The 13,906-nt window shown below is 41.5% G+C and overlaps 2 protein-coding genes across 4 annotated transcripts in view; both read right to left on the bottom strand.

Annotated features, from left to right (window-relative positions):
* The window catches only part of LOC121180686 (endonuclease V-like), a 52,526-nt gene extending 49,395 nt beyond the window's left edge, over nucleotides 1-3,131 (bottom strand). The window contains exons 1-2 of one of the 2 annotated variants that reach the window (XM_041036299.1): nucleotides 2,996-3,131; nucleotides 1,871-2,042 (exon numbers count right to left, since the gene is read on the bottom strand). In XM_041036299.1, the coding sequence (XP_040892233.1) occupies nucleotides 1,871-2,042; nucleotides 2,996-3,045 (222 nt within the window). In that variant the 5' untranslated portion in view covers nucleotides 3,046-3,131. The remainder of the gene's footprint in view (nucleotides 1-1,870; nucleotides 2,043-2,995) is intronic. The other variant, XM_041036300.1, reaches the window with a different exon arrangement.
* Nucleotides 3,132-3,943: 812 nt separating this feature from the next.
* Nucleotides 3,944-13,906, bottom strand: part of si:dkey-237i9.1 (SEC14-like protein 1) — a 30,933-nt gene continuing 20,970 nt past the window's right edge. The window contains exons 9-17 of one of the 2 annotated variants that reach the window (XM_041035579.1): nucleotides 13,232-13,320; nucleotides 12,893-12,963; nucleotides 12,018-12,189; nucleotides 11,583-11,717; nucleotides 11,297-11,431; nucleotides 10,396-10,647; nucleotides 10,121-10,299; nucleotides 9,494-9,520; nucleotides 3,944-6,920 (exon numbers count right to left, since the gene is read on the bottom strand). In XM_041035579.1, coding sequence (XP_040891513.1) covers nucleotides 6,815-6,920; nucleotides 9,494-9,520; nucleotides 10,121-10,299; nucleotides 10,396-10,647; nucleotides 11,297-11,431; nucleotides 11,583-11,717; nucleotides 12,018-12,189; nucleotides 12,893-12,963; nucleotides 13,232-13,320 — 1,166 coding nt within the window. In that variant the 3' untranslated portion in view covers nucleotides 3,944-6,814. The remainder of the gene's footprint in view (nucleotides 6,921-9,493; nucleotides 9,521-10,120; nucleotides 10,300-10,395; nucleotides 10,648-11,296; nucleotides 11,432-11,582; nucleotides 11,718-12,017; nucleotides 12,190-12,892; nucleotides 12,964-13,231; nucleotides 13,321-13,906) is intronic. The other variant, XM_041035580.1, reaches the window with a different exon arrangement.

Genomic DNA, 13,906 nt, shown 5'->3' with positions numbered 1-13,906 from the left:
CTGTAACAACACCTGGTTTAACAAGACACAACCTTGAGCTGTTGTGTATTTTAAACCAAAGCTCTGCTGCGTTGCTTTCTCTGTTTGACAAGTCTACCTTAAGTGCTCGGGTTGACTTGAAAATTTTAATTTAAATTGGACATCCACCACATTATTAGTAAAGAATATTAAAATCCTTTGTACTCAGAGGAGGCACAGGTCAAGTCATTAAAAGATAGTTTTACAAAATGAATCAAGAAGTCCCTTTTCAGTTTGGCTGTTTTTTTTTGTTTTTGTTTTTTTTGATCCTAGGTGATGATATTGTAGGGAACATTTAGTATTACTGTATATTTTTACTGTATTTCTTTAGCATTATACTACAACCAACAGTCACTATCTGTTAAGACCAGAACACTTGTCTTGATTTTATATTGCTGATCCTCCTCTTCTCCTCATACAATGGCCAAAATACAACTTATACAAGATGGAAAAATAACGCAAATATGGGTTAAATGTAAAGCTGCTTTTAATCAATGGATCAGATGACCAGGCATAATGTGACAGCTGTCACTGGATGTTGCTTAAGGACGTCTGGAAGTAAATGAAGCTGACAGGATTAATTATCTAAGGCAGGGATGTAGGTTTGGTTTGATCTTTGGTAGTGACATTTTTTGTCAGTTGGCCAAAAAAACATACACACTTGTTCTTCGTCTGTCTTTTCTCATTCATATGCAGCATGTGCACACACACATACTCACATAAGGAGCCTGACTCTGCAGAAAGTTTACTTGAATTGAATAAATATTGGCTGATGCAACTTGCCTGGAACTGAACCTGTAACATTTATTTTTCTTTGATATTAAACAAACACAAACACTTTTTTAAATAAACAGAAATCTTGACATGATAGATTTTCAAGAAATAAACCCTGCAGGTGGTGTGCCTCTCTGTTTGAACCAACTCTGAGAGCCATTTTCACATCTCAGACTCTGTGGCTCTGTCCTTTATTCACTTTGTTGACACAACTCAAGAGCTTCGGGACAGAGTCACAGCGATGCGATCTTTCAAATTATTTTTCATTCAGCTCCTGAACTTGCCAGACATTAACAAACAAATCAGTCAAACAAGCTGTGGATAATTTACCTTATAAATAATATTCATGTCTTAATGACCCTCACGAAGTAAGAACTCTGCTCCCCTCATGGAAAGAGGGAGGCATTAAATAGTACATGTTTTTCCAGTTCATTTCAAAGAAGATAAATGTTTGATCACAGAACTGTCTTATTAGCTTTTAGAGAAAATCCACAAATCTGGCAACCCATAGTTGCTGCATAGATCTTACTGGTAACACAGAGCTGAGTTGAAATGGAAAGATTGTTTGAGATGGGTCAGAATATTGACAGGGACAATTCAGCAACACCTTGGCATTGATAGAGTCCTGCTGTCCATATACAAATCTACACCTATGATCTAAGGTGATGACATTTAACATCATTTCAGTCGTTGCTAAAAGCAAACACAGCCTTGGTGAAAGGACAACTATTTTGCTGAAGTCAGTTCATACTCCACATGAAGAATCATAAAAAAGCAGTGAACTTAGCAAAGCACCTACTGAGACCTTGTATTCAACTGTTCAAAGTTAGTGAGGCTACATTTAAGGGATGATAACTGTCTTCAGACAACTGTCTTCTCCTTTTTTACTCTATGATGTGTTACATTTTCATTATATGTGTGCGTTTAATACATTCAGCTGACTTTTTCTGGTGAGAGGCTGTGCCAAAGACCTGTGTTCTGTTGCTGCTTTTCCCCACTTTCACCACTAAAGGTCGACAAAGCTCACAGATTCCTGAGTTCATCTGTAATTACTGGGTGCAGAGAGGCGACAGCTCACCTCCAGGTCGGGGTAGCTGAGCACCACAAGCTGGGCACAGGCGTTGATGTCATCCCCTTTAATGAAGGAGAGGTCCACTCCACCAACTCTCTCCAGGCCCGAGAAGTCTGGACTCATCTGCCAGTCTTCAGTGTCCTCCTCCACCACCTGCTGCCTCAGACGGGCCTGCTCACTGCACAATGAGCAGTAGTATTAGTGTAGTCAGTGAGTCTAGTTGTGCAGCCACACAATCAGGTACAAATACACACACATGCTAAATATACCCCTTTGATTACATTAGTGATATCAGTAAGAGTCAACCACAGAAATATTATTTTTAATTATGATCCACTGGAAGACACATCACAGGTAGATGTTTCATTATTAAGACAGGAGCTATCATTCAGAACTCCAAGGACATGTCCTCTGTGATATTTAAGAGAATTTGTGTGTGTAATTATGTGAAGAGGAGCTTATATTCTAACCTTACACTTACTGTGTTTGTTTTTTCAACTAAATGTGACAATTTTTAGACCAAACAATTACATAGATTAACTACTACATAAACAAAAAGTATTCAGTATTTTATTCATCACAATTCCATATCTGGCTCTACACCATAATGTAGACAGACAGCTATGATAAAGATGTAATTTAAAACTGAATTTAAAAAATAAGTAACAATTAAAAAAAAAACTGAGACTGAACAGCCTGTAAAATAAACTAAGCTCAGGGCTCACACACAAAAGATACTTCTCTCAGTTGGACTTTAGCAGTTACCCACACACACACACACACACACAAATCTGAGCTGGAGATAGCAGGCGGGATAAGGACACAATACGGAATCATGGTGTTATCACTGGCCTTGTCATTACAAACTCACAAATCAATGGCTGCTGAGGAGTAGTGATGGCACAGGTCCAGAGCTGCTGGCAGGCAGAGTTACAACAGGACACAGACTAATGCAGTAACATCTGTCAGCACCTTATGGACCATGGTTTGTTTTTTTAACGAGCTCCTACTTCAAGCTAGCAAATAATAACAAGTGGCTGCGCTGTTGAGAATAAGTGCCGCTCATATTAAATGGACTGTGAGTAGTTAGCTGATTATAGTTCAGGTTTATAAATGACAGCAACGTCTGACCTTTCCCACTCTTTGATCAGATCTTCAGGAGGAGGAGGAGGAGCAGACATCTGTGTGTGAGCCTGACGGACTCACTCCGATGTTTCCTGAAGCGAAATTAAACTAACAGAAAAAACGTGAGGACCAAACAGGCTGCTACTTCCGTGTACTGGCGTCACGGGGAGGGCGGGGCCTGCGTGCAGCGTCAGTGTGGTGTCAGCTGTTATGCGGGTGAATGCTGACATCTAGTGGTTCAAAGGGCGAATGACACGTCGATCTGGATCAGGACCAGAGGTCAGGCCCAGTAAGACTCCAAAATGTGATCCTTGGACTGATCTGGGACAAGGAGAATATAGTGACATACAGATAAATGATCACTGCGGTTTGCCATCAGAGACAGATGACATAACTAAAATAAATAATCAGACAATAACAGGACATTTACTTTTCAGTGGAACATGTTACACTTGACTCCACTGCAAGTAAAATCCCCAGATGGATGATCCATAGTGTCTTAGAAAATCAGTAGGACTGCCCTTTTCCCACCTGTAACCTGAGAGAAAAATACAGACTGGAAAACTAGTTTGCAAAAAGGAAATTAAGGTCAGTGGGGATAGATCATTGTTGGAAGTCAGTGATGTAGCAAACATGAAACTCATTTTTTTAAAAAGATGAAGGCAGCCGGTGGCACAGTCATTACTAAGTGTAGAGACAATGACACAATTTTGTGCAATATACTGCATGTCATCAGACAATGCACACAACAAAAGAGTCCAGGTTTGGTAATGGGTGCATCGTGTTATTTTTAGTCAAAGTTAAGCAGGAAGTAACACATAATCAGAAGCAGTCATTTTATACTATACTCATCTGAAAGATAATATGCAGGCTACACTACTTCATGATCACATAATGAAAACTAGCAAAGTCACAGTGCAAATGGAAATGAATTTGACACACACAGGTATTTTCTCATAATTCAAGTTTAATGTTTTCAAAACATGTAAAGGCGCCGTATTCTCATTAATCCAAACATGTACTTTTATACATAATTTCTCACATCAAGGTAAAGAAAGATATGCAACGATGTCAGAAAAGGAAGCAGTGAGACAGACAAATGTGTTGAACGGTCAAGACAAACAGTTATAGCCCTCATTTCTCAATGAGATCTTGATGAAACGTGTTCAGTATTTATGCCTATGGCTTCAGTCAAAGGTCCACTCTGCTTTCTAAGAAATACACAAGGAAAAGTGCTTGAAAGCAAAACTGCAAAAATGGAGTGTACAAGTGACAAAGAGCAGACAGAGAGAAAGAGAGAGAGAAAGAAAAGGAAATATAAGAGGAGTTCGGTCCAAACTAATGCTGCGTGTTGTTTCACCAGTTGAACCACTGAAGAAATGGAAATCAAGTTTCCTGAAGAAATAAACAGGGGAGGGAAGGTTAGCTGTGTGGTTCGAGACATGCTTCAGAGGGTGAGAGGAGGCTGGGTAGAGAAACACACCTGCCCTACAGGTCAGAGGGAGTGTTTACACACATTTTACAGGCATTTCTTTTATGCCACTGTTCCTAACATTCATTCGTTTACACCATCATACACACCTAACAATAACACCCCCGTCTGAGGAGGTCCTTTTTTTTTTTTTAAATCAGTAAAGCATTTCATGTTATTGCAGTTAATGACATATATTTACCACACGTTAAACCTTGACCTTTCATTTACAGTTAAAAACAGTTTCATGTATCAAAAACAACAACAGGCAAGGGCCAGTATTTTCATCTAGACCTGTTTTTTTTTTTTTTTTAAGTTTCTCTCTGCTGTCAGCTGCACTCGGTTACCATGGCAACAGCACCCAACGACTCTTGGCAACAGTGATCATTTCTGCCCTCTGCAAGGGAGTCTGATCTGTGTGAAGTCATCAGTGCTTATTAACCAAATAAACTGTATTTAAAAAGTTGCATGGATGTGTTGCATTTAGAAATGTTCATTCAGTTCACAATCGCTCCTCTATTACAGTGGTGACCTTTAATTAAAAAAAAAAAAAAAAAAAAAAAAAAAGCAGGTACGATTCTAAGTGAGGCTTACAAATGCTAAAATGGTATTTATTGACACATGGCTCTTAGAATGGCTATTTCTTAATCATTAAATAATCTGTAAGCCCAATCACCACATGAGCATGCAGCAACACACCACACGGCTTCACCCCATCAAGCACTCATCTTCAGAAAAAAAAAAAAACAGTAACAAACTCCAGCCAACACTAGCAACATGTACAGTTTCAACATGTGGTCTACTGGCGTGCCGTCAAATGATAATCACAAAGTAACATTCATCCCTAATGCACACTGAAATCTACGTCACTCTGAAAAAGAAGTCCAGAATGATGGCAGCTCTGCCCGATTACACCACAACCCTCCAAATTCAGGCATTTCATTGGTTAAGCGAGCGCTAACCAATCAGTAGCACATTCACAAATCAGTGACAAGGCATCTCCTTGACGACTTGATTTTGACTTGAGTTCCTCAATCGTGCAGACGCTGGACATGAAGCAAACTAACTGTGGTCATCTGTTGTCATGATTACTGAGTTTTTTCGGTGTATGAGGATAATAAACCGTGCTGAGGAGAAAATCTGGTGAGTTATTTTTGTTTCTCTCCAAACATAATGGTAACAGAGACAGTAACTGATAATGTTGATGCCACAGAGTTTAGCGGTTTACTGGCTCAGTTTGCCTGTCTGCCTGTACACAACAAAAACGTCACCTGCAATCAGCACCCACGATCCTCCGCATACATCTTCATGATAAATAGAAATATTTCACACAGTAGAAAGTCAAACTTGTGTTATTGCTTCTAGCGGAGTTCTTCACTAAGAGTCGGACCCAGGTCAAATGGTCAAATGCTTTTCAAGGTGTGATAAAGCCCTCGTGAGACAGACGGGTGGGCTTTGCCACTTAAGACAGCAAAATGAATGCCGGAAAGCTCCCACAGACACAGAGCAGCTCAATTTTCCTGTCACCTGGCACCTTTGCTAACACCACCTGTATTGTCATGATTCAGTGAGCTCCACCCACACCACTGACTCCATACAGTTTGGAGGAAAAAAAACAAAAAACATTTGACCCAGGTCTACTTAAGAGTTTACCCCACCTACCCACACTTGACCTATAAACAGTTCACCAGACTGAACAAACCACTCTGGTAACAATATGGCAAACACTGTAAATTTTTGCAAGTCATCAAACGTCCGTGTGCATGTTCGTGTGTTGTTGTGTGTTTTCTGTATGTAACAGCTCATCCAGTCTTTTCAGCCAACGCACGTGAATGAGGTATGCATCGACTTAGTACTACGGATGTGAGTGTACATGTAAATGCATATACGTAACAGCGCCTCCAGTGTGGTCATCCAGTCCCGTCGCTCCGAGAATGAGGATATTGCTTTCTTTCAGCTTCCGGTGCCACAAAAAGGCACCTCAACCCAACTCTCGACCTTTAACCTTTCCAGCCTGCACATGACATGATGCAAACAAACATTCAGCTAATGTTCTGATTCAAACTGCTGCCTAGCACAGATGCCAGACATGAGAAATATATGACCTTTGTGCAAAAATCAGCCCTTTAAATTGTCTCAGTTTTTTTTCCTTTTTGCCTCAGATTTTTTTTAATTCTTTGTCTTCTGTTTGTGTGCATGCTTCAGTTCCATAGAGACTGGCTGTGCAATAGGAACAGAGTCCAGAGACAAGGGGGCGGGGGGGTAGGGGGGTAGGAGAAGAGCTGACTTCAGTGTTGATGGTAAGGGTAGTGGCGTTGGAGGTTGTGGGGACTGAAGTCCTCTGCTTCCATTCTCTACCTGGAGATCATTGAGCTGGACTGTGATTGGCTAGAGGAGGTGGTGGCGGCGCTGAGCTGAGAGAAGCCGCTGTGGCTCGACTCCAGGCTGGTCATCGAACCCCTGAGAGAAAGAACAGAGATAAACGTGTGAGGGGACACACACTTGTGATGATTTGTATGCAACACCTGAGCAACCCCAGTCTGCCGACAAACTGAATGCGCTCTGTGTGCACAACTCGTGCTCATGATGCAGAACCATGCAGCCAAACCAAACCTACTGGAGGGAAAATAATTCACACTGTGTGGCACATCTCTGCTCTGCCATAGGCTGCAACAACCAACAGTGTCCAGAAAAGAGAATGACAGTATGTGTGAGAGGACAGAAAAATGCAAACTACTTTGCTTCTTCGAGTTGAGTATTTTTTTTTCAAGAACACTTTCTGGGAAAAGGGTTCTCACTGAAGTTCAGGGTGTTTTGTTGAGGACAGAAGCAGATTCACTCTGTCTCACATGCTGTTATGGCTGCCTTGCACGTTTGAAGGCTTGGCTGCCTATGGCAAAGCATGAACTATTTTCTTTTTTGTGTCTTTGTACATGAACTTCTGAATGAATAAGTAAAAACAAGTTTTATCAAAGTAGTAGGAGGCTGCTTGGTGCATCTGCTTGAATCAAAAAGTCAATGTGAAGTCAACATGTACATTTTACCAATACTTTCTATGAATCCCATGTCTACAACGTATCATATACAATCAGTTGGCAGTTTATTAGGTACACCTAACTAAAACAAATGCAGTGTAATACTACAGTCCTGCTGCACTTTGTAGTGCTGTTGAATTGCGCTTACACGGACAAATGTTTGTTTTTTGCCCCCCCCCACCCCCCTTTATGTAAGTGAGGGTAAGAGAACAAGAAAACTGCAATACAGTTCACAGCAGCACAAACTGCTGAATCAGCATCTCACTAAAACAATCCCAATAAAAACTGAACATTATAACTTTCATGGAAGAAGGATTTCTTGCAGGATTGTTGTATTAGACTAGATTTGTTTTAGCTAAGTGTACCTAATAAACTGCCAACTGGGTGTAAACCTACATAACGCATGAGAACAGAGTATAATGCATCAGGATTTCTCGTATTAACAATAGAAAGGAAAGAGAAATGTACTTATAATACTTCAAAAAGTCAAATATGGCAGTATTTATAATATATTTTATATTATCATAGCATAATAACTTTCGTCATTTTGTATTAAAGGTTGTTAAGTCTCACAGGAGAGCAGTATAAGAAGCTATATTCCCACTCTCATTATATTTAAAGAAAGCACCATGATGTTGGTAAGACTTTCTAATCTTGAAAGTAAACAGCTTAAGTGATTATGTGTAACTGTGATACTTAACCTTGGAAAAGGCCATGTAGAGCGGCAACTACATTTATATTGGAATTATCAGTCGTAATTGAATGAGTCAATAAATTATCAGAAAATAGTACATTTAAAAAAAAATCCACTGAATGTTTAAACAGTACAAAACTTTAAATTCGAAATTATATAAAACCACAAAAACAATATCAGTAGACCATCACACCTGAGGAGCCAGAACCATAAATGACTTAAATGATTACGTGTTTCTGGGAACTCAATTTCAGTCATATGACTCATCATTTCAGGAGCAGTATTATGATCATACTTGTAATTCTTTGTTGTTATTAGCCATCCTGTTAGAGCGGTTCTGACCTGGGGGCAAGGAGCCAGTATGGGGTTACCAGTTGCTTATTACATAATCAAAATCTTGTTTTTTAAATTGGGTAACACTTAATACTTTTACCTCTTTGTGATTCTCAAAATCCTTCAAATCTAACAGGTCATTACAGTTCAAAGGTTCTTAACTATGTCCATACTAATGCAATGTGGACACCTTAAATGAAGTTTTAAGGAGTCACAAGCAAAACCAATCCCATTGCATTACAAATGCCTGGCATGTGTTAGGTTATATATAGGTTGGTATGTAGATACCTATAATACATTACAGACATGGCAAAAGAAAGCTACATACATCTGATGTTTACTTAGTTTGGGTTGGTGTTTCAGATACTTGAATGTCAACCAAATGTGTAAACCACTGGTAAATCATCCTGTTAAATACTGCTAGAATGAGTTAGATGGTGACCTCAAGTCTGTTTTAGAAAGCAAAGTAAAATGACACAGCAGATAAACTGAAAGCAGAGTGAGATTCAGTAGGTTGGTAGTAAAACAAGTATGAATGCCAGGAAATGCCTTTGCATGTGGGTAAACAAGTGCATGTGTTGGTGTGTGTGTGTGTGTGTGTGTGTGTGTGTGTGTGTGTATGTGTGTGTGTTTTGATGTACAGAAGTTGACCACAAGTGTGCTGAACATAATCCAATCTAAGATTCCTATTATTGTTACTCATGCAAGCAGGGTGACTGAAGCCAGCCAAGTTAGACTGCAGTCTCAGTGCAAGGACACTTTCTTCAGAGTGAATAAAGCAGCGTACTGTTAGCCAACGCTAAAAACTGGAAATTGAGAGTGAGAACAGATGCAAACAAGTATCTCTCTGCTGCATCAAAAGCATGACTGCCATGGGCTTCTCCATGTATGCTTTTTGCATTAAGCAGCCGAAAGCAGTGATGATAATGAGCTAGTGCTAAAGGAAAAGGGGCAAACACTGAGCCACTTACAAACTCTGCACATCACAGCAAGCGGTTCTTCACAGGAAGAAGACAGAGCGGGAGGAGGAGGAGGAGGAGGAGGAGGAGAAGGAGGGGGTTGTGAGAGATAGAACAGGAGCGGGTAGGACAGAAAAAGTTGGATTAAAGGAGTTTCCAAGGAAGGGAAGCATCCTCATTTCAAAACTCTGGGCCTAAAAAAAAAAAACTCATGATGCTCTTAAGGCATTTCATACGATCATTTTAGCAACATTACAGACTTCATCATACGTCATACGTGTCACTATGTGGTAGGTTGTAGAGGGGGAAAACTGAAAGAAGACAGGAGCGAAAAAAATGAGCAATCATGAAGGAATAATGTTTGAAATTAAAACTATCACATCATGGTAAAACACCTTAACAGCAAAAAATATGGACACATACACACACTACGCTTGTATAGCATGGACACAAATGTATGTAAATCTTTCACTTGCACTCAAACAGCCCTTTAAAGTTGTAAGGACAGACCAAAATGTCCCCATTTTCCTAAAATGTCCTCACGCCGCAAGGCTTGTTTTTGGTCCTCACAAAGATAAATGTACAAGTACACACACACACACACACACACACACACACACACGCTCAAGAGTTACCAACCTGAAGTCCTCAGAGCCCAACACCTCGGTGTAGTACATGACTTTACACTTGTGCGAGGAGACCTGCAGAGTGGCCAGCACGTCGTCCACTCGGGGCAGGTTGGTGGCTGAGCAGGCTGGCATGTTGTGGAACTTCCACTGGAGGATGTAGAAACCTGGCCATCGTGTTATATGGGAGCCCTGAGGTGAGGATATCAACGAAGTCGATGACTGACAAGCCTTGGCGTTAAACATATTTTAATAAAATTAATGTTGTTCACCATCCTTGGTGCTTACCTGCACGCTCTCTCCCTCCTTGCAGGTGAGTGGGGACTCCACCATACTGTAATCTTGCCCCAGCGTCCATGACTTGTCGATAAGCTGGACGTTGTTACCGCCGGGAGACGTGATGCCGTGGGCTCCCAGGGGGTCTTTGCGCGGCGGCTGGGGGGCGCGCTTGGAGTGGTAGATGTTGAAAACAACGTCACCTTTGCACACATCAAAGTCCCAGGTGATAACTGAAGAGGCATCGATGATTTCTATCAACAGCTGGTTGGAGGAAAGAGGAGAGGGAGGGAAGACAGCAACTGTAATTAAGAGATGCTTCAGAAGACAAAGACAAGAACCAAACAAAAGTAGGACATTTTAGAGAGACATTTTACCACTCTCCACTGTTCTCTGCTGTTGTTTTCATTGTTTCTTTGACAGGAATAATGCCAAAGAACAATGGCGATGAACCTTGAACTCTTTGTTACTGCCGTTAATACCACTGGTGTACTGGAAGAAATAAAACTCCTATTGTTCTATTCTTTTCATGTTGCTGTATATCTGCAAAGCAGCTAAATGTGGCAAACCAGAGAAATCAGTGAGAAAGCTGTGAACATCTGTTTGTGATGGTTACAGGCTCACGACCATGAAATCCAAACTGCTCCCAGAAGGAGGATGATGTATGAGGATGCATCTCTCCCCTCGGTATAGATTGTGTAACATGACAGTAACAGCAGATTATGTTTCAAAGCCGTGCAACATTTGGTCCACATCTGAGCTCAGAAATCATTCAGACGTCATCGACATGCTACAACCACTAGGTGGCAGAGCTTTCAACAAAGATTCCATCAGAGACACCATGCAGCTCTCTGTTGTCCTGCCCTACATTCATGTAAGACATCACCACAGGTTTATCATCTCTACTTCTCACCTCGTGTGGAGCTCCCTTGAAGATGCTGGCGCTTTGATAGATTGTCTCTGTCCACAGGCGGACGTCCTCATTCTCGAGCTCCTCGGCTGTGCGGTACATCGACTTGGGAACCAGGCCGCCTTCTGGCACCTCACACTGCAGAGATAAAGTATGCATGTGTATTCATGCGCAGAGGCAAAAACACACATGGAATTGGGTCAGTAAAGGAGATACCAGTGTAGGTGGTGGTGTGACCTAGAAAGAATTAAATTATTATAAGATGTGTAAATCTTCATCAGACACTCACCATACACTCTCCTCCCAGGAAGTCAGGGATGATCTCCTTGTCGATGTAGTCCACCAGACCTCCAGGACCCTGGTAGTCATTGCCTGCATAGATGAGGAACTTCTTGCGGGTGTTTTCATCTATGAAAGGACTCACCTAAGGCCAGAGGCAGAAATGGATATGGGTCATGGACACATGGACACAAAAATATGTCCTTTTACAGCAAAAACGAGAGCAGAGCAGAAAGCGTTTGTGTGTTTGAACGCAGAGTTACCAGCTTTTGAAGCTTGTGTTTGGTAACAGAGACATGGCTCTTTTTAAGGCAACAGGGCTGTTATAGTGTGCTGTGATGTGGGGATGTTCATGGCGTTCTCCATGTAAGAAAACACAGTACTGTGAGAGGAGAGCAACATATTGTTTGATCTATCGCTCCTCTGTATCCCTCCTGGTTCTCACCAGTGTCCAGAGGACAGGGAAGACTCTGGGGGCTCTCAGGATAAGCAGCCGTCCCAGAGTCTCTGGGTAGTTGGCCTCCACGACCTCGATGATCCTCAGCAGTGCCTTCACTCCTGGTCGCCACAGGTGACGCATGTTCAGCCCCTCCAGATCTACCAGACATGTCCAACAGCTACAGAAGAGGAAGCGAGAAGATTAGCGTGTGGATAAAGGCACGCCACAAACACACACTCACACTCACACACACACACACACACACACACACACAACTGGGCTACAGCCTTTTCTCTGACCACTTAGCACCTGTCACCCTGAAGTGAAGCTTAAGTGGTGAATGCAATTCTTGCTAATTCTGGATCCCCCCCACCCCCCCGCCCCAGCCATTCATAGCTCACATGCCTTCCTGCGTGGCTCTTATCCCAGCCACCTCCTCCTGTGTGAGCGGGCTGACAGATGACAGATTCCATCTCCGTTCCCTCTCTCTCACCCTCTCCATCACCATCTGAATCAGTGCACTCACAAACTAACCTCGTGCATACTTTCCATTCTGGGGGAGATAACACTCTTCCGGACTCACTCATGGTGTGTGGGGGTGTTTGAGTGAACCTGTGTCCAGGCTACGACCACTGAACTGAATCCAAATAGCGAGTATGCTATGCAAGCTTATAATCTATTTTAACTGATATTTATTAAGTTATTAGATATAGTAACAAATCCCCAAATCTGAGAAAGAGGAACTAGAGAATGTGAACATTTTTGATTGATAAATGACTGGACTGATGAACAGATTATCAAAATTGCTGCAAACTAATTTTCTGTCGATTCCCTGACTCCTTTCCTTTTCCAGCTTTTTTATATCTGTGTTGAAGGTTTACCTGATGGGTCGACCAAACACCTTGGTGTTCTCCTCGCAGCGTCTCAGACCCTCCTCATTGATAGACAGCACCTAAAAATGACACCATATAAACTCAGTGGTCTATTGTGTTTTTACATTTCAGGAATTTGGCTCTGACACCTGAGAGTGCAGCAGCGTAAATAAGCAGACTATTTATACATTGCCTGCATGTTATATATCCTGGTGTTAATACACAAGTGAGGACATGCCACTGAACATTAACTCCCAAACCTGTAATCCAACCTCTAACTGCCTGACCTATAAACGTATTAACCCAAACTGATACATGCAAACTTAAAGTGCAGCTTGTGTTACGCACATGTCTTAGCAGAGACTCCTCTCCAAGAGCACGGACCAGTCCTTTGGTGTCCATCTGGCCCAGCCTCAGGATGTACAAAGGACGACCGTCTAAAGGAATAAAACAAATATTTACATGATTTATCACACTGTTTACATTCTGCAAGTCTGCATGATAAGTGGAAAGGCCTGCATTATTTGCCTGCCTGTTATTATGTTGTGTAAGACAATGAGTGAATGTGTGCACAAAGAAATGCTTTCATGTTTTGTTCCTGTTGATGCCGTACAAACACTGAAATATAAAATAAAACACAGACTGAAATGAGAAGATTAACTGTTCACTGATGTGGGAACATAAAAGCCACTTAAATATGATTTATACTGTCAAAAGTCTGTTGTAAATAAGCAATCCACAGGAAACACCCAAATGAAGAATGTGACTGTGTGTGAGTGTGTATACAAAATATCTGTGTAACCAAAGAGTGCCAGCAAATTGGCCTCATGTGTAATTCATGTCCATGGCTGAAGGCTGTGGGCTGCTAAGAATGACTTTGGTGTGTTTATATGTATGTGCGTCTGTGTGTGTGTGTGTTTGTGTGTGTAACTTGAGAATTGAAGAAACTGGAGAACTGGGATCTCCTTCTAGTTAACAGTGCAACCATATCCAGCTCCAAGATGGATGTGTTTTTGCATGTGT

This window comes from Toxotes jaculatrix, chromosome 4 (genome assembly GCF_017976425.1).
Source record: "Toxotes jaculatrix isolate fToxJac2 chromosome 4, fToxJac2.pri, whole genome shotgun sequence".
Taxonomy (NCBI): Eukaryota; Metazoa; Chordata; class Actinopteri; family Toxotidae; genus Toxotes; species Toxotes jaculatrix.
Note: the sequence above shows the minus strand (reverse complement) of the source record. Positions and strands in the feature narration are given on the sequence as shown.